Source organism: Taurulus bubalis (assembly GCF_910589615.1).
Source record: "Taurulus bubalis genome assembly, chromosome: 14".
Classification (NCBI taxonomy): domain Eukaryota; kingdom Metazoa; phylum Chordata; class Actinopteri; order Perciformes; family Cottidae; genus Taurulus; species Taurulus bubalis.
In genome coordinates this window covers 8,599,613-8,620,188 of record NC_136602.1, presented here as the reverse complement: position 1 = coordinate 8,620,188, position 20,576 = coordinate 8,599,613, and the positions used below count along the sequence as shown (strand labels likewise).

The 20,576-nt window shown below is 39.1% G+C and overlaps 1 protein-coding gene across 1 annotated transcript in view; it reads right to left on the bottom strand.

Annotated features, from left to right (window-relative positions):
- The window catches only part of grid1a (glutamate receptor, ionotropic, delta 1a), a gene marked incomplete at both ends in the record, with an annotated part of 203,544 nt that overhangs the window by 60,540 nt on the left and 122,428 nt on the right, over window positions 1-20,576 (bottom strand). The window contains one exon of the mRNA XM_079229673.1: window positions 9,547-9,752. Within this exon, the coding sequence (XP_079085799.1) occupies window positions 9,547-9,752 (206 nt within the window). The remainder of the gene's footprint in view (window positions 1-9,546; window positions 9,753-20,576) is intronic.

Below are 20,576 nucleotides of genomic sequence, written 5' to 3'. Positions count from 1 at the left end.
AAGTGGGTGTGCGAGACTTGCATACTTATATGAGCATACGTGTGTGTGTGTGTGTGTTGTTCTTACACAAGCGTTCATGTCAACAGCACTGAATTACCCAACCAAGAAAAGCCATCATCCCCGTCTTTTCCCAAAGCAACCAATAATAGCATGTCAACTCAGACCGCTTGTAAATCACCGTCCACAAGCGGTTGTGGCATTAAGTCGGAAGGGTCCTTGGCATCCAAACACAATTCCAAGCAAGGGCAAATGTGTTTATTGCATCTCACTCTCATCTGCCACAAGGGCCCATTTTTAATCAGCGATTCATGGTCTCAAGTCTTGACAAGTGAATCTGCTTCTAACATTGGAACCTTGTAAGCCATGCAGTCAAATTATTGCACATATATGATGATGTTGATGTCACTCAGAAAATATTTAATGCGAGGCAGTGGTGGCAGAAGTACTTTTACCAAGGTAAAAGTAGCAATACCGCTCTGTAAAAGTCTTACATTCAAGATCTCACTTTAGTAAAGGTAAGACAAAACAATGTACTTAATAAAGTCATTATAATTGTTGGGTAGAACAGTCCCTTTTAGAGAGTTATATGATTATTGGAATAGTATAACTAATGCTTTAACACATAATCAACATTTTAACACAGCTGGAGGAGCTGTCACATTTCAACTACTGCATGTATTGTTTTGACGGTTTAATATAGAACACTGCATCATATTTCTATATTGATAACGTTTATCTTTTTGTTGCCTATTCTTAAAACAAACTAAATGTAGTAGGTAAAAAGTACAATAGTTCCTCTGACTTGTTGTAGTACATTAGAGGTATAAAGTTGCATAACACTGAAATACTCCATTTTACTAGAATGACTAACTTTGGTAGCTTTTGGTTGCTAGATGGTGCAGTTAAATCAAGTTTTATATTTATTGGTGGTGGTTTAAAAACAAAACAAGCAAAAATTGGCGTTTATTTCTCAGAGCAATAGCTAACGGTGACAAAGATGTTGGGTCTCCTACTCTCACGGTTGAGCAACACCAAAATCCCCCCTGGTTGCTGCTACCCAGAATCCTCATAAAACCTGAGCCACTGGGTCAGTTGTAATATGTTCATCACAGAGCATGACATTTAAAAAGTGAGTGGACAAAAAATTTAAGGAATTATTAGCTGAAATAAATAAAAGTAATTATTAAGTCAGATTTGATGAACAACCTTACACTTTTCTGTGACAAAGCAAGCAAATAAAACTATAAAACTTTATTTGACAATTCTGCTAAATAGCTGCCCTTGAACGAGTGCACAGATATCTCTTTAGGGATGGAATTTATAGTATTCCCTTTGAAATAAATAGTTGGACGTTGAACAAGATATTTCAGTTGGCAGAGATGGTCCGTAAAGTGGCAGTTTAAGGAAAAAGGAAAATACTCAAGGGCAACAGCTAGAAGAAAGCAATAGGAATCCACTACAACCAGTCTAGCTGCGGAAGGTCATCATTCAATCACATGAATCCTTCGCCAGTTCACATGGAGCACTGCTGAATCACTGCTGACTGTCTGGACATGTCTGCTTCAAACACAGCTTTTATTTAAAACGGGAACTACAATGTAGAAACAAACAAGTGCTTTTCTTCAGGATATCTGCTTTTCAATCTGAGGTTTCATGACAAAGTCGAATAGTGCTCATTTTTACTCTGGAGTGTTTAATACAGTATGTCCCCTATGCACCGCAGTTGAGTACATTTTTAAAATCTTTGCTCTCGACACTGCACTTCCTTGGGTCCTGAGCAATACACCCACCAAGTGTGAAGTCAATCAGATGAGCAGTTGTGGAGAAAATCAAAAAGACAGAGGTACTGACAAATACTCCTCACATTTGTTCGATGATAATTAGAGAACAGAAACATCTCTGGAGGAAGGTTTTTAATTCAAGTTCATAAAGGTAACACTCTAAGGAAAACAGACTGTACCTCATTCCAACTGAACACATTTAAACTGTGAAAGTGAGATACGTTTTCATCTCATCCATATATGCTACCTGGGTTGCATTCGCACTTTCAAAAGGGTATATTAAAATGCTTACAGCCATTTAAATGCATACGTTAACTATCTCTTTGCACAGAAGTCATCTTTATGCACCGGTTTTAAAATACTCCCTTTGTAAATAAGTACTGTCTGTCAGATATAATACTCCGTTCCAGTCTCTCAGCACTCATCTTTTTTTTTTCTCTCTTCGCTCCCATCTCTTCCATTAGATTTCCCCCATTACTGTTTCACACAGAAGTGCTTTATGTTGGATGAGCTCCCTATCTCATTCTCGTCATTGACCTTTCCTCCCTACATCCATCTCCTCCTGTCCTGTATTTTTCTCCCGGCCGTTGCATCCCTCTTATTTGGGCTCTCTCTTTCTTCCTGTCTCCCTCTCTTTACCCTCCTGCCACCCTGTGCAGCTCTTTCTCACTATCACGTTCCCTGGCAGCAGACAGCAGCGCTTGTCACTCTTGTAGCTTGGTGTAGCGGCCGCACAGGGGAGAGGCAGACCTCACCCAGCATCTCTCCTACATCCATCAACGGGCCTGCACAGCTGGCATGCCAACTGACACCACCTATTCCGTTTCCATTCACATCAACACCTCTAGGAGGCCACAGTCCCGCAAGCACAGAGTTACAAAATGCAGTAGAATAAGGAGACGTTCAACTTGTTTTACATTGCAAAAGTGTGAGTTTTGGTCTGTATATACGTCTGATACTGAAAGGATAGCTGTAACTTGGAAAAGATTGCTTTCTAATAATAATAATAATAAGCTCAACGTACATTAGTCTTACCAGTAAGGCATACTATTGAGTTTACCAATCCATATTCAGTACAGGTATGTCAATTGCTTTAAGCATTTTAATCAATGTTGGTTAAAATCTCCAAAGCCAAAACCCAGAGAGCCAAAAATATAATTTGTGTGTCTCTAAGATTTATAGCTTAGAGCTGTACCGTTGACAATTAATTGAGAGTGACTTTGGTACCTCATAAAATGAGTCACTTTTTTGTACCTTAATGTGCATCGTTTTATATAAGTGATTTAGTAAATGCTCAGTAATACAGCCAAGGACGTAGAAATGGGACAGTTGAAAGCCTAAAATTCCTCTTTATGATGCTCTAAAAGGCTTGCGTGACTCAAGTGAAGTTTCCCTATCATAAAGGGAACAGAGAGTTGTTGGGTGTCAGGAACGGGGTGGCACTAAAGCTGACAGAAGACGCTACATCCTCTCGTAGCCAAAGTGAACGAGACACGAGATGGCAACTGTCTGGACGGGAGAAGGCAAGAGCCCAGAATTTCAGCAAAAAAACGCACACACTGTCAATGACATACATCTTGTTAAAAGTATAAGAAATGACTTTGGCCTGAGAGTAGACTGGGGAAGTGACAACTGACTTGTGACAGAATATGTTACTCAGGGACGTAGAGCACTATCGAAATGGAAGATAACAGAATATACTTTTGCTAATGCACTTATGTCCTTTAATGTTAGTCAGGTGAACCTGGAGATAAAGAATATTTGAATATAGTCCAGCTACGTTAATGCTTTGTCGGCCTGACAACGGTGCCTCTCGTTCATCTTCCCAATGCATATTGAGACATCTTCCCCTTACCCATAACCTTGTAGAGGGATAAGTAAGTAGGCATTGACGGATTATGAGGGAAATGAGCTTTTCGGCATAGACAGTCAACCCACCCCCTACATAGGAACAAGACACCCAGACTGAGAGATGTGGCCGAGTCATTTGTAGTCGTATTGGGTCCCCTTGTCGCCATGTTGTCTCTAGTTTGTCGTTTTATAGTTGTGTTGCATCTCTTTGTAGTCATTGGACACATCCCAAGTCTCTTATTTGTCAATTCTCTCACCTCACTTGAACCGGAAGTTGTTGTGTGCCGCCATATTGACAGCCATCGCAAAGCTCTTATTTCTGCTCCTCATCGTTTATCGGTTATTTGATTGGACGCTGCAGCTGATCAGACTGAGCATCTGAATATCACTGACATTTTAAACCTGAGTGAAGACAGATCACAGATTAAACTTAAGTTTAAGATTTGATTTGCTTTCTGATTCAGCATCTGGCATAAATATATATGTTCATTTTAGATCTGAACAACAAAAGAACCCCAAACAACTTTCTTAAATTATTGGAACGAATTGTCTTTTCATGATTTGTTTTTTCCCCTCAAAAACTTATTATGGATACAATTAAAGTCATAGAGAGCAGGAGAGTCTGCCCGTCAGCAGAAACACTTTCAACATAATTGATCGCCATTCAGTCACATGAGGCTGATCCTTCCAGTGTGTCGGGTTTGATGAGTTATGTCATTTAAATTTTGCACTCTGGGTTATTTAATAATGACTTCACAATCAGAATTTCAAAACATATAAGTGTATAAGTAATAAATAAGACAAACGTATTCCTCCGGTAGAAAACGGTCCCGGGCTCATAAGCAACATCGCTCGTTTGTAAACCTCTTAACATTCCTGTAAAATTTGACGAAAAACGCCTATCCAGGTATACCCAAAGCAAATTGCAAGCTGTACTTGAACTATTTGGAGTAAATGCATGGTCTTGGTCTCTTTTGAAAGGTAACGATCTGAAGCTTTTTTCCCCTCAATAGTCAGAATCACTTTAAGTGCTGCTGACACTGAGTTATATGAGTTTGAACACACTAAAGTATAAGGTTTTTATTTCCGTCTGAACATTTCTTTGTAAATAGATGCCTGTAGATGACTATACATGGGACTTATGGACGGAAAACACAATGGGACCCAGCCTGAAGCCTTTTCTAGTCTAAGTAAAAAGTTGATAACAATATCACAGAAAATGAATATTTTACACATGTTTTTCTAATGAAATGTCTAGGCGTTTTTTCATTTTGAGACTGAAAATATTCCTGATATATATCCTATATACCTATTAAAAAGGCTTATAGTCTTGAAACTTATATAGGTACTATTCATATATACTACCAGTATTGCTGACACAGAGAAAATGAAGTATAAATGCATTTTTATGCTAATTTACACTTCAGACTGAAGCTCTACAGCAGCTGTCTCTTCTCATCAAATTGAAGGCTGTTGGGATTATTTGCCCCCCCTCTTCCCGCCTCTCTTTGTTTAGGGAATTTCATTGGCTGTCATCTGACCTGTACGACGCGACAGACGTGAGCCACGTAAGAAAATAGAGGCTGAGCCTAAACTTCAACGCAGCTTCTGGTTGGGTAATGTAGCTTGTCAGTCAGGACATGAAGCTCCTATTGGTTCAAGTGGGGGCTCCTTGGAACCGTTAGATTTCGGCGGACATTTTGATAGCGAGTTTGTAGCTGTGCTCCCATGCAAACATAACTTTCTGCTAAAAACGAAACTTTCGTTCATAACTTTCAGCTGCAATGGAATGATGCAACGCCAGTTGGTGGATATTTATGAATGTAATCACGTGTTTTGGACTAAATCTTTTATGGGATTTATTGTTATTGGACCTTTACGACGTAACAACGCCATTTTTGTTGGAATATTATGGATTTATGGATCAACATGAGGCGTCATCGGTGAGTTGTCTTGATTTTCAAATGGCTTGTTTGTTTGTTGTTGTCTGACAAAAGTATTGATTGTAGCTGCTGTGGTGGTCTGATCTTGAAACGGAGTGGACAGCTGGAATCACAAGAATCGTAGGTTTCCAGAAACATATGGCACTCGTACCGAACTATAAATAGATGTACAGTGTACAACGGAATGTACAGTGTATAGTTGAAATGGTCGCCCGCGCGACAGCAGAACGTTAAGAGGTTAAACAGGCTACAGAGAGAAAACGTCTCTACTCTGGCAGTGATGAGAACTGTGTCTTTATTGGTACAAGTTCAGTGATTTTAAAGTCTCTCCAGACGACTGACAGCTGACCCAGCTGTCATCAGAAACGGACATAGCTTCTTCAAGTGACGCAACTGAGAAAAGACATATTTCCATGTTTCCTATACTGGTATGGTTTCCTCGGTGGGAGGGAGTAACATGCAAGGAAAAGACGCAAGTGAAAGAAACGGGGATGCAATTAAGAGACTTGGGATGTACCTTGTATGTCTTGTGGCCAATATGTGCATTTCTTTGTAGTCATTTATGTCTCTTTGGAGATATTTTGCCTTCTCTTTGTGGTCATTTTGTGTCTCTTTAAGGTAATTATGCATGTTTTTGCAGCCAATGTGCATCTGTTTGTAATTGTTTCTGCATCTTTGTAGTTGTTTCGCATCCCTTTCAGGTCATTTTGCACGTCTTTGTAGCCGATTATGCCTCTATTAGGCTGTTCAGACATCCATGCATGTCAGTGGCTATAGAACATTTATCAGTGTACAGTAGAACAGAACAGAACAGAAGGACGAGGAAATAAGGGAGTTGAAAAAAATTATATAGCACACATACAATATGACAAATTCGGAGAAGAGACATAAACGGAGCAGGTCTCTGTGGTAAGAAGCACGACTACCCTGCTATAGCTGATGAACTTGGCATAGTTTTACTAACCATACTAAACATTGCCTTAATTGCCATTTTGTCACACCTTACACAAATCATCAAGCCATAAATCTAACTAATTAACCACATTTCTTCACATTTCTGTTACCATTCAGTCGACTTCCAGTCAGCGAGGCAACTTTAGTTTTTCTCTCATGTCGAGACACTTTATGAGTACTTACCCTCCAAGGCATCATTATCATTCTCCATTCAGATATTAGCATATTTACATTTTCTCCAGTATCTCTGGTGGGGAGTGTGTACGTCCGTGACAACCGTTACTGTACCAAAGTATTAATGAAGCTATTAGAAATGAACAAATCAAAATCAAATATATTTACATATTCACAGCAGGATTTGAGAGATATGCTCCAAGATGCCTCTTGTTAATTGTATAAAGAATACTGCTGAATATACCTGGCGAGATGTAAAAACTCTATGGCAGTGTATGTGTGTGGAAACTAAAACAGAAGACCAAAGCAGTTTGTTATGAATGAAACGTGTCATATTCACAAACTGTGAATTTAGATTCATAGGAAAATATATAGAAGAGGCTAATTGGAATACAAGTGAGATTTGTGACTGACTATTAGTCCTTTTTCTACAATATTTGCTCACAATAGAAAGAAAGGTTAAATTAATCAACGCAGATGATTGGCGATATCCACATAGTGTAACATATTTTTGAAAAAGACAATTACACATATACTGTATTTGTATGCCATGTGCTTTTAAAAGTACTACATTTGAAAAACAGTTGCATTAATATAGTTGCAAGCAACTATTTGGTATTTAAAGATACAAAATAGTATTTGAGCAGGGAATGAAGTCACACTCCCTCTCTGTGTGTTGTAATCAGAGTTTCTCTGTTCTTTGTTTTTCTTTTCGTATTAGTAATATCAGTAACACTGTAGACGCAAGACATTTATGTTTACGTTAATATATATATTGCGAGTATAGGTGAAAATGACAAATACTGTCTACTCCCTCATCATAGAGTTGAGAAGGAAATATGTTGCTAACATAACGCCAAGAAAGCTGACAAACCAACCATCATAAATGTTACAAACTATTACAAGTCAGAATTTGCCTACTGCTTAACAAAAATACACACAGGTAATGAAAGAGTAGATAGTTCCACATGGATAAGACATGGTGAAGAGCTGACTGTTAAAAAAGGAAGAAGTAACTTTTGTCTACAACCCCTTGTCTACTGCCCTGCATTACTGCCCTGTATTTGAGGTCCATATTGTTCTTTTGAGTTGGACATCTTCAGTGTTGAATCAGTGTTTCACTGTCCCTGCCAGACAAGGAGAAGATTAAGTGTCGGACTGCGACGTGTTTATTGGGCAGAACAAGACACTCGGGTCGCTTTAATGTTGCCATATGTTTCACTGTCGCGAACACCGTCAATGCCAAGCAGGTGTGTTCTTCAATCATGCCAAAGCACTACGATGCAAAGTTATTCAACATGGTTATAATGAGTAACACCCCCGCAAATGATTAAAGGAAAACCTTCCACTTCTGTCTGCCCATAGTGGAGAGACCAAATGTGCTATTTGTTGTCATTACATATAACCTAATTACTTTAGTTTTACTGGAATTTAAAGCATTCTTGGACACAGCAGTTCATCTTTTGGGAAGCATTTTGAAGAGAGGACAACTGATTAACACAATGTGTACTTAAAAATGTGTACTAAAGCTTGAGTTTGATGTTTTGATGATCTACTTCACCTTCCCCTGATTCCAACTGGTATAATTAGCAAACATGACGTGGAATGAGCAAAGAGAGGAGAAGTTAGCTTCCTTGATAGGACTCATTGATTAAATCGATTCTGAAAAAAGTTGGCAATGAATTTCATCATTGATTAGTTGGGTCTATGTTATGATGCATCAAACGTGACAATATATCTCAAGGTGGAGGTAATTAGCCGGCATGCCACACCTTTGTTTCTGGAGCAAGCATTTGAAAAATCTTAGAGGCAGAGACTGACGATAGAGCGGAGAGAAATGAAGTAAACACGAGATTAGGCAAGGCAAGGCAAGTTTATTTATACAGCACATTTCAACAACAAGGCGATTCAAATTACCGGTTCTAATTTATAAACCGTAACAGACAGAAATACCTTCCATCTGTTTTCTCTCTGTTTTGTGATGGATCAATGTAGCCGGAACCCGGATGAAGCATTATTAAAGCCAACGCTTGATAAAGCTAAAACCTGGTTACATTGATCCATCACAAAAACAGAAAGACAACGGACAGGATGTATTTCTGCTTGTCTATAAAAAATGAACCTGCAATAATACGTTTGTCTGTCAAAAATGACACACATCTGTCAATCCTTTATTTCTAAACAACAGTAACTTTATAATCTGATCAAATGTAGATTAGTTTCCCTTTTATTTATTTTGTTAGATTTTTTTTTTTTACAAAAAGATGAAGAATACATTTGTAATCTTTTTCTCTTCAGATTAATAATCAATTCATCAAGTGATAATAAACAGATTAGTCACTTATCAAAATAGTCTATGGTAGCGCTTGTACGAGCTTAGAAAGATGAACAATATCTGTGACAATGACTTTGTTTGTACTCTGCCTGGGGTCATATGCAGTGCGGTGGATGTGTGCACTACACAAGACTCATTTCACTGAATGAATGTTTTACTATCCAGGGATATATTTGTAACATTTGATGCAGAATATTGGCACCTGAATGTGTTTTTATTCTGGCCAATTCAATATCCAAAGGTAACACACACAGTCTGATCTCTGCCATCTGCTTTGGGTCAGAACTCCACACGGTTGAGAAAGGCAGCTGAATCTTATTTCAATACTTTATTACGTGAAGATTTACTAGTGCGATTGTAGAGTTCCAGGTGAAAGGGCAAACATGTTTCCCTTCATGGGTCATCATCATTCTTCAATACTCATTTTCTGTTTGTCTCTTTCCCTGTCTCATTGTTTGTGTTGCTGATCACTTGTTAAAGAGAAGGATTAAAAGGCAATGTAGCCTACCTGGTGGATGAACACCTGTGCACCACGAGGACTCATGAGCAACACGGCCCGCCGCAGAGTGTCCCGGTACCGGTTGAGCTCCTCAGTGCGCATTGTGTTGAAGAGGTCCGTGAAAACTCGGCTGACGTTGCGGTCCACCCTCTGCAAGGACACATCCAGACCCAGCCGAGACGCCTGATCCATAAAGGTTTGCAAACCCCGGATGTCTAGAGGAGGAGAATGACAGAGAATGATGTAAACATACATGAACATAAACAGACAGAGATGGAAAAGGAAGCATTTAATCAGAAGTGTGGGTAAACAACTTGTAATTTTAGCACCTGCATGCACTCTATATTTTTATGCTTTGTTCCAGGAGCTCTGAGGCAAGTTTCGTTCATTGCTTCTGATCTGAAGCGTGACAAAACACAACAAGCACTCCTGTCTTTCTGTTTCCTGGGGTTTACAGGATATGAAACTGCAGACAGGTGTTGCTATCCCCAGAGAACTAAGTGTGTGTGCGTGTGTGTTCGCGATTTAGGAAACCACTTATAAGAAGCCACACAAATGAAAAAGATGATGTGCAGCAGAGGGCTCACAATAAGCACACCTATCCCGGCAGTCACAGAGGGAGCAGCAGGCCAGCATGTGCCAAGTCATGCCGCATTGTTAAACAGAGGATAGGCAAAATTGCGAGGGCTGAATGTCTCCCTGCATCCACAATGTGTGTGTGTGTGTGTGTGTGTGTGTGTGTGTGTGTGTGTGTGTGTGTGTGTGTGTGTGTGTGTGTGTGTGTGCAAGGATGGATGGATGGGTTATCCCCTGGTGCATCTCTGGAGGTTTGATGAGTCATCACTCCAGTGCTCAGAACAGGTGATATACAGAGGGATGGAAAGGCAAACTGTCTTCACCATGTTTGCCTTTTCCATCCCTCTCCATAAACACACAATACACATACAAATCTACAATATCTAATATGTGGTCACTTTTAGATGCTCTGGGCAAAAACTAGAAATTAGGCTAATAAAGCCTTTGACCTGGTCCCAGCAGCGAATTAACACATTCATACATGGCCCCTGTTTCTCAGTCTATAGCTTAGGGCAGTGAGACAGCAATATGACAAAGTACCATATGAAGAAAATCATAAAGAATTAGATGCAACCTTTGATTGCAATTTATTTTGGGGAAAGGTAACAAAAGATTTCATGGAATAAAAATGTTCAAAAGGCAGAACAAAACATGGAATTAAGTCATTCATCATTTTTGAAGCGTCGCCAAACTCTTACTGCAGCACTTTATGAAAACTCTTTCCCTTCCAAACACACATCATACCTCTTTGTTTTCTCTGTCTCCAAATTGAAACAGTTATCCTTGGTGGTGTTGCTTTGAATACAATGGCAACGACTCAACCTCAGAGTAATACCACCTTTTGTCAGAGCACAAACACAATTTGTAAGTTAATCATAGTTCCTCCTCTCCGGTCCCACGGCGGAACCATTGCAATTCCTTTTGGCTATAATATTTTACATCGACAATTTTCAGCTGCAGTAACATATGGCGACATTGACTATATACTAAACATATAATCTGATTTCATATTTAATGTGTTCTTAAGTGCGAGCCATCTCCGTTATACAAATTCTAGAGGGTATATAGAAGGTAAACGTTCTGCACATTTGTGACGACTCAATATGCAAACATTTGAACTCATAAAACACAAATAAACATGTTGTGGAGTTAAAGACGTTAAACTTATCCAAGAGGCTTCAGGGTCAACATCATTATCACACCATGATGTCTTTGAGAGACCTCACATGAATGAAGGCTGGACAACCTGCATACATGGATGAGCCTACAAAGACGCAATGCAACATTGAATCTACCTAGCAGGGCCGTACTAATACCTTGAACACCGATGCCGTTCAGATTGGGAAAATACGAGAGATCAAAAGAACTGCTCAAAAGAGAAAAGCTATATTCTGCAGAATAAAAAAAGTTATGTTGCTGCTTGCTGAAAACCATGTATCTCCCAAAAGGGAAAGAGAAGAAACATACTGTAACAAACAAACGGAGTTTTTAATCCGATGGGGTGTCGAGGGAAAACTTTCATGCGATAACTACTCGAGGACCCCAATAGACGTATCGGACTTCAAAGGCAGCGTTCCAAACCCGTAGCAGGCTTTCCCACGAGGCAACCGTGTCAGCCATGGACAGGGCTGCTGGAAAGAGGATTAACGTGGAATTAAAGGTCTGATTTCTGGACACGTTTACCCAAGCGTCATTTCTGAACACAAATCTGCTTCTGAAAGTTTTAGATATCAAAACTTAACTCTTCTTTGCCTGTCATGTATCAGCAGCCTCTCTCTCTCTCTCTCTCTCTCTCTCTCTCTCTCTCTCTCTCTCTCTCTCTCTCTCTCTCTCTCTCTCAACATGGCAACTCACTCTGTATTCTCTTACCTATCTTTTCCTTGAACAGTATCTATTTTGAAAAGACATGAGAGATAGATGGGGGGAGACGAAGGAATACCACATGCTGTTGCACTAAGATGTTATTCAGCTCTATCTTACTCAAGTTGTAACTAAAGCGGGGCTCCCTCTTGGATTGGAGCGATGCAGAAATGAGCATCTCATGATCAAAGGGCTCAGAGGTTTTTACTGAGCTGTCACACTGCGTTGCAATCCAAGCGGAAAAGTCCTGAGAAATGGCTACGCTACCAGCCTGTGCTTACTTACTCAAAACTGAGATGAGTCTTGCTTGCAACAATGACATCAGTTAATTATATGCGGTGTTGGGGGTAACGAGTTACAAAGTAACGGATTACAGTAACGTAATTACTATTATAGAAGTACGAAGTAAAGTAACGCATTACAGTCAAAATATTGGTAACTACAATATTTTACTAGACCTCAGTAACGCGCGTTCCTACGTTACTCAAGACATTTGTACCAGTCCGAAAAGTTCTCTTTTAGCAGCGCGCGAGTCACACGACACTTCCTGCATGAACAGTCTATCACAGAACTCCGATCTGAGTGATTTGAGTGATGTAGCTGCTGGTGCGTAGGAGGAGGGAAGCGGGGAATGGATGAGACGGAGATGGAGACGGAGTGCCCGGATCCAACTGGGAGGTTCTCTCTAGGTTCCCTAGGATTAAGGATATTGCAAAGCAATACAACACTCCAATTCCATCAAGTGCACCTGTCTGTAATGACGTGGAGCTTCTAATGAGGACAAGACACGTCTGGTATGAACGGGATCACTTTACTGGTGAACTGCAGTATTACAACTGTTAAAGCGATTGAGAACGCGTTCTTGCACCTGACATGTATATATTTTCCACACGTAACATCAACATTAGTTAGCGTCAACAAGCACGTATCATTGTACTTTCTGCCTTCAAAGTAAAAGCACTTCATGTTTACATGCTCTTCACAATAAGAGTAAATCATGTAATAAAACAAGTTAAAACACTGTGGAAAGGGTTTTCAGCCTGGGCAGTATTGTTCTGACCCCAAGGAGGAACAGGCTGTCGGATAAAAGATTGCAGAGACTTTTACTCATGCGATACAATCGCTATTTTGAAGAATAGAGAAAAATGATAACCTTCATAGGATATAGTGCACCTTCTGTTTATTTAGGCAATGATGAAGTGGATTTTCTGTTTATTTAATTGCATTTCTGTTTCTATTTTATGGGAAAAAGTGCCATTAATTTTTCTATTTTTCTTAAACCACTACAATGATTCCTATAACAAGCTGGTTTTGTTCTTAGGAGTAGGCCCCCATTTGGTTTAGTGGGGTCTCATGTTTCCAAAAGCCTGTTTTCAATGTGTTATGCTGTTTGACCGACCTGAATGTCCCCACCATACATAGCCTCTTGTATCCTGTTGTTTGTGGATTTTAAAGTGAGGCATATTTCTTTGGTCAGACAGTGTGAACAGGGTTAATGTTCGTTCAAGTTAATAGCTGAGTTTTATATGCCATTTTGTTTGACATGTTTACAATTACAATACATGTGGAAAGGCTAAGAGATGCCCTTTATTGAAAATAAAGTGATGAAAGGGCCATGATGTCTGTCCATGTATCTTTGCGGTTAATTTGGACATTTGCTTAAAAAAAGGAAAATAAAGTAACTAGTAGTGATGTTACTTTTCAAATGCAGTAACTAGTAAAGTAATCTAGTTACAATGTTCAGAAGTAACTTGTAACTAGTTACTTTTTCTGAGTAACTACCCCAACACTGATTATATGTAGTATCAAATTATTTCTTTTGCAAATCTGAAATGTATCAGGTGCTGAGTGTGACAAGAGCAATTTAGGCGACAGAGAAAAAGCAGACAGAGAGGAATACCTGCTTCCATTTGAATCCACCCTCTTTTTACTGACTACAGGTCTATACATTAAAACACAGTTTTAATGATCACCTATGGCATTAATACGAAGGGTGGGTGAGGATATAAGTAAGTAAGTAATGTATATATTTATATATATATATACACACACAGTCAGTCTTTGTCTGTATATCTGATTATATGCATTATGCATTATGACTCAGCTCTGGAAACAGCAACTTAACACCCAGCAGAGGAAAAACTGTTGCACAATTGTGCAGATTAATAATTTGTGTTGTTCTGCTTTATTTACACATTTAATGTGGTTTTAGTTGAGCCTGTTGGAACTAAAACGATCACTTCTAAGCTTTCACAATTGGTATGCATTGTTTGGACCGAGGAGGTCTACACATATTATTGTCATTTCACTCTGGTCCATTCATCTGGCAAAAAAACAATTATACAATTATACTTTTTCATTTGTCAGTCAAAAACTGTGAAAAATGAAGGAAAGCCCCGTCAACAAAATGGTTCCAATACAAGCAGTCCGGTCTGAATGTGCAGAGGGGCTGGAGTTACAGTTCCAAACTCAATTATTCTCTCATCCCAGGCCTGTTGAATGGCCTCAAAGATACGCCTGGTGATTGCATTTTTGGCTTACAACACTGCCATGCGAGTTTGAGTTTAGCATACAATTAATTTCCCTACTTTGCTACTAAGTCTAGCTGGCATACCTTTGGTATGCTGTGTGCTTAGAGGGGAGACAGTTGGACCAGAATGCAACAAACTGAATGATACAAATATAATAAAAAAAAACAACACTCCACAAGAGTGTTGATTTTGACTCGGGTAAAAATTCAACTACGTTTGTTTTATACATTTATTTAAAATAAGGTCAGGTTTAGGGTTACAATTATCTGTTGAGATTCTGAAAATTGGCCCGAGGCATTTTCTACTTGTCACCGAATTGTTGAGCATCAACACATAACTATGCAAATTTGGTCTTTCCAATTATTTTACCCTTTCACAAAAAGGTTAAGCACTTTTCTGTGTGGCCATGCATGCAGGATTTAATTCTTCATTTCTAGCTGGTAATCAACATGTTAGTGAGGAGAATAATAGAGCAATATATATATTTACAATATCTGTATATTTCCTACTTCTTATAATTTTCTACTGTCATAGTGATTCACTTTTTCTCAATGGTTCCAAAGTTGCAAAGTTTTCAAAAGGAGATTTAATAGAGACAGCTATCAGGTGTAAGACTAAAGGATATGCATACTGTATATAATGCATAACACAGCTAAATATTATCTATACTTGAACAGTTTCTTTTCCTTTATGCACCTTCCTTCCTTCTATATTTTCTGTTTCCTTTGATCCTTTCCTTCTCTCTATTCTTATGAAAGCCAATTAACTGAAGGTCACCTGTGCGATCAATCCCTGTGAAATTACCTGGAAAGTTAGTTGGCAGTGTGAAAGACTTTATGGCCTAAATGTAGCATTCATTTTGATGAAATTAAGTAATACAATAAGAAGCGCATGAAATATTATGTCATTACACAGAAGTGTCCTTTACTGCTCTCAAAAGGCCTGCTTAATTTTCTCAGATCTGTCATTGACCCGAACATCACACATTGCAGACTTGCTTCAAACTCTGCAGGAGATCTCCTTTGTTTGTCCTGCCTGTGCTAAAAAATGCACTTTCTACATTAGGAACCACCTGGAACCACATGGGACCGAAAGCAACTCAATCAATCTCACACCTAATCCCAGCCTAATTCTCTCCTCCTCGAGCAGAGAGCCATCACCACAGGGCGGGCAGAGACGGATGTAGCTGCTCCATAGTCATTACTAAATGCAGGTAAACTCAGATAGACCTGCCAAGGAGCCTACGGATGTTCAAGAAAATGTACCCTTTTTCAAGATTTCCAATAATCGTGCCTCAGTTGCCTCTTATATTCCCTTTGTTATCATACAATGACAAAGCAATTTTACAGAAGCTTTTGTTTGCAGATGGTCTGCCCACTGTCGTCCCTCCCACACATAATCAATAGATGACTTCCTTGTACACACACACACACACACACACACACACACACACACACACACACACACACACACACACACACACACACACACACACACACACACACACAATGTGTGATCCAGTGTAAGCACATCTTAAATGACATTTACAATGGCATACAGATAATATATTGCAAACCTTTAAAACAAGACAAAGGGTCTACACCCATGCGAGCAGCTCTGTGAGGTACTTAGGCACAGTGGTGCTTTGGGCTAAATGCCTATGCTCACAAATACACTGCTAACAAGCTGATGTGAAGCAGATGTAATATTTCCAATGTTACCAGGAGGGTGCTAGTTCTGGTGAGAGTCTGGTCGGAATGCCATTCATTTTGCAGTTATTTAGTCATAAACCAAAGCATTAGTCAAATAAAAGAAAAATGCTAATGATGGCGCTATATGGGAATTGAAGGGGGTGGCCTTTGTTGTTACTATTCATCCTGAGGGGGACATGAATGTGTGAACAAAAAGGTCATGGCAACCCATCTAATAGTTGTTAAGACATTTCACTAAAAGCAACAAATGTAAACCTCACGGTGGTGCTAGAGGAAAAGTCAGGAGATCAAAAGGCTTCAGCATTAATTCCATGCCAAACCATCCTATAATTGTTAAGTCATTTTGGAAGGTGTGGGCCGGATAGAAAGGCACATTGTGTCTGGTTTAAAACAAAGCATTGCCTGATAATTTGAAGCCATTCTACTGATGGCTGTGTCTGGTCATGGTCAAATGTAATATTTTGATTAACAGCAGGAACTGAACTCACAACTGTGGATTCACTCGATGCCATTTGAATGCAGCCACAAGAAACAGTCAACAGTTGTTTGAGAGTTTTATTTGATATCTGGACACTCTGTTTCAGAAGAGTGCCAACAATGTACAAGAGGTTACATGGTCCTTGACTACAAAGTGGGAGGGATGAACTTTTGTGGCCTTGACATGCGCTGGGTGTATTATTGTCCTTTTCATATAAAAAAGCTGAGGCATTAGCGTAACCTACAGCGCAGTCAGAGAGCATGGCCAAAATCTGCAACAGGAGGACTGTTCTCGATGTCGAAAAAAGATCGAATGAATGGACGGATTAAAAAGAAAGAAACAAGAACCAAGGGAAAAAAACAACGCGTAGAGGGTCTTTTGGTTAACAATAGGCTGTTAAAGGATAATCATATAATTGGGTTCTCTCTTATTTGCCTGAAGGCACAAAAGGTAAAAGCACATAAGGTTGTTTTGCAGTCGTAATACAAAGTCGGCTTTCTACAGCACAAAAATAGGGTTATTTCTGCTACTTGTATTATGGAGCACACTCCCTCACAACAGAGAATCAAATTATGTGTTGAAAATGAACAATGACAAATGGAACGAGAAGAAGTGAAGCCTTAGAGGTTGTTTACATACTAGGCCTTTTATGCAACTGATGCATTGACGGAGACTGAAATGAATAAGCTTCCCTGACACACTTCAATGCAATGTGCGATACTGTACGTCGCCCTTTTGGTCACGGAGCGCAGCGGTTTGACACGACTGCAGACCCTGGTGCTGCTCTCACAGTCCAAAAGCAAATGATTAAAGAAATATGATGGACTACAGTCATAATTGATTGATAAGTGTAATATAGATAATGAGGTTCTGGACAATTTTCCGTGCGTAGTGCTACAGTGTGATGCCTGAGGCTATCTGAAAGAAGGTGCTCTATCTTTACTAGCATCTGCTTTTATAGACTAGAACGCACAATCAGGAAATTGATGACACAACAGCCCTGCAAAACACAGCCTTATCACACCAAATCCAGAAATCCATCAGCTCTCTGCTACATTACATGTTTGATAAAGATGACCTTGGCATAGCAACCATGCGCCTAATGAATCTGTAAATGAAATGTCCTTTTTCAGCATGTTCATTCAGACAGTCTTTCATTTTGGTATGAGTTTTAAATATCTGATTTAAAAAATAATTGAAGGAAATGATCCTTCTGATCTCTGAAAGAATCAAATTCTACCATCTTTCTACAGGCAGTGATATCGTACTACAGAGACTGAGCGCTCTGATGATCATAGATCAGCACAGTGTCATTGTCACAGTCAATCAGTACATCTGATTATGGCAGAGGGAACAAACCACATGCCTTGGCAGTGCAGACAAATTTGTCATCCAATGTTAATGTTCTGCAACTGCTATTTGATGGTTGGATATAATGTCTCACTGTCGGACTTTTCAGTGCAATAAATCATTTGTTTTATTCATGTGTGATGTATTGTCCAATATGATAAAAGCGTCACAGTACTAAACCAGCTTAATGTATATTGAAGTCATGTTATTGTAATTTAAAATTAAACAACTGCAGAATAATGATACATTGCAGGTAATATATCTAATATATAATTTTTTGATCTGGTTTATAGCTCAGGAGAACAGCTAAGTTTCATATATTGACTGTTTTTCCTTTCGATATAAAACAAAAGATTTACATCAAACTTGAGACGGTTGACATGATTTTTTATAATATGACAGTATTTTCAGTAAGGCTGCCTGGTGCTACAAAGCAGCTTTCTTTATCATCATTTGTTGATTGGCTTAAGGCACTTGCACTGACTCATACAATATGGTGGGCAAGCTGCTTAGTTCTTTTGGTCTTTTTTCTATGACAATTGAGCTGAATTAATTAGTTGATTTGTTAACAAAAAGAAGCCTTTTTGAGGCCTAAATGACAGAAATTCATTATTTCTACGCTTTATCTTTTTTTCGGTTTTTCTTCGTCTTATATGATTGCAAAACTAATATCTTTAGGTTTTGGACGGTTGGTTAGAAAGTCTTAAGGGCCAAACAATTCATCTAGAAAAGTATTATTATCTTAGTCAATGATAAAATTAATCATTAGTAAAAGCCCTTAATGAAACAAAATAGTTATCTGTGTAACATTTACAAGTAATACATTTACATAACGGAGAACATAATTACAATCTAGGCCTTTCTGACAAACCTAAACCAAAAGCTCTGTACCACCACTGGAGATTGCTCGAGAACATAACAAATATCACAAAAAGGGACTTAAAGGTGATGTCACAATGTTTTCATCCTGAAACACATTCAGAGAGCTGATAAGAAAAGGCAGGAAGGCATTGCCAAGATCACACTGAGAACCTGATTTGAGCGCCTGTGTTGTGAGTTACATAATCTCATTTCTGCTCTTTGATTATCACTGATCTGACAGCATGAGTTGGAATAGATGTGATGATCAAAATCTATCTGTGCTTATGAAGGTTTAACAGTGATGGCAGAGGTGGTGGGAGATGTATAGTAGGAACAGTTTGCAATGCAATATACCTTGTATTTATAAATGGACAAAAGACAATGTAAATTGTCTGATCTTGTTAATTTATTCTTTGATCAATTTGTAATTTCAGATTTGAGAAAATTGGCTTGTTTTGTTAAATGTATTCTAACAGCACCAGCATTGACAATTTACCCACCCCAATGTAGGAAAGTAAACACAATTCAACTCAAGTTCGAGAGAGTAAACGCTGATTAACATGCTACCTATGAAAAAGTAAAGTACTCATTAACGTGCAGAGATACATAATCTGAATAAAACTGAATGACCTGCTGAAGCGGTTTCTCCCTACTCAAGTCTAAAGTTTAAATTCAACATCACTATGTCTTTAAATATTATGTGCCTACACTAATTTACAAACTGCACTTTTCTCTCTAGGCAGTGGTATGGGTCACTGTAGTACTACTTCCATGGCATGCACCATGGGTATTTTCACTGTTCTGTGATGAGGATCCTAATTAGCTGCTACATTCCTTAATTTAACGAGTCCAGAGTTAAACAGTGTAACGCAAGCACAAATGTCAACGGAGCAGACTTTGTAGCACCTAATTTAGCAGGCTTCAAAAAGGCTATTTTGTAAGAACCAGTACTCTTATCCATTATTTCTCACCATCAGTGCATTGTTACACCGAGCCCTCATGCGTTATAGGTTCCCTTTCACAGGACTTGCAATTTAAGGCTATGGTGCACTGTGCTGGGTTGAGATGTTATACTGAAAGAGTTTCTGATAGGATGTGATTCAATGAACGGAACATGGTCAGGGGGCAAACTGATTGAAAAAAATCTTAAAATGCAGATGGATGGATAACAAACAAGACAGTCAGACAGCTAGCTGGTCAGACAGAGAGCTTGCTAGTAATACAAATAGCTGGTGAAAAAGAAAGACAGATAGCAACACAGCTTGTAAGACTAACAGAAAGCACAGGTTTGGTTTTGGTGGAGGTACAGATTGGTTAAATCAGTGCACAGTGCTTCTTTACATTGTTATGATCAATGACGTCTTCTGAAAGCAGCTGGAGGTAGGTCCCTGTATGAAGACGATGTGGCATTGTTGAAGAGAGGAAGGAGTATACAACACGCAATCAAGAAAGGGCAATGAACAATTGATGAGACAGTGGAGTGGGGTCATGATTGGTGGTGAAGGCTCTCAGTAGAAAAAACACTTCATGCATGTGGCCTTGATACAATATGTGTTGGATCACAGCAGTAGAGTGTATAGATCAGCAGCCAGGGCTCTTCTAAGGAAATTGGATGCAATTCTGGGACAGGCATTGAGAGTGTGCAGTGGGGCTTCTAAAATAACGTAGAAA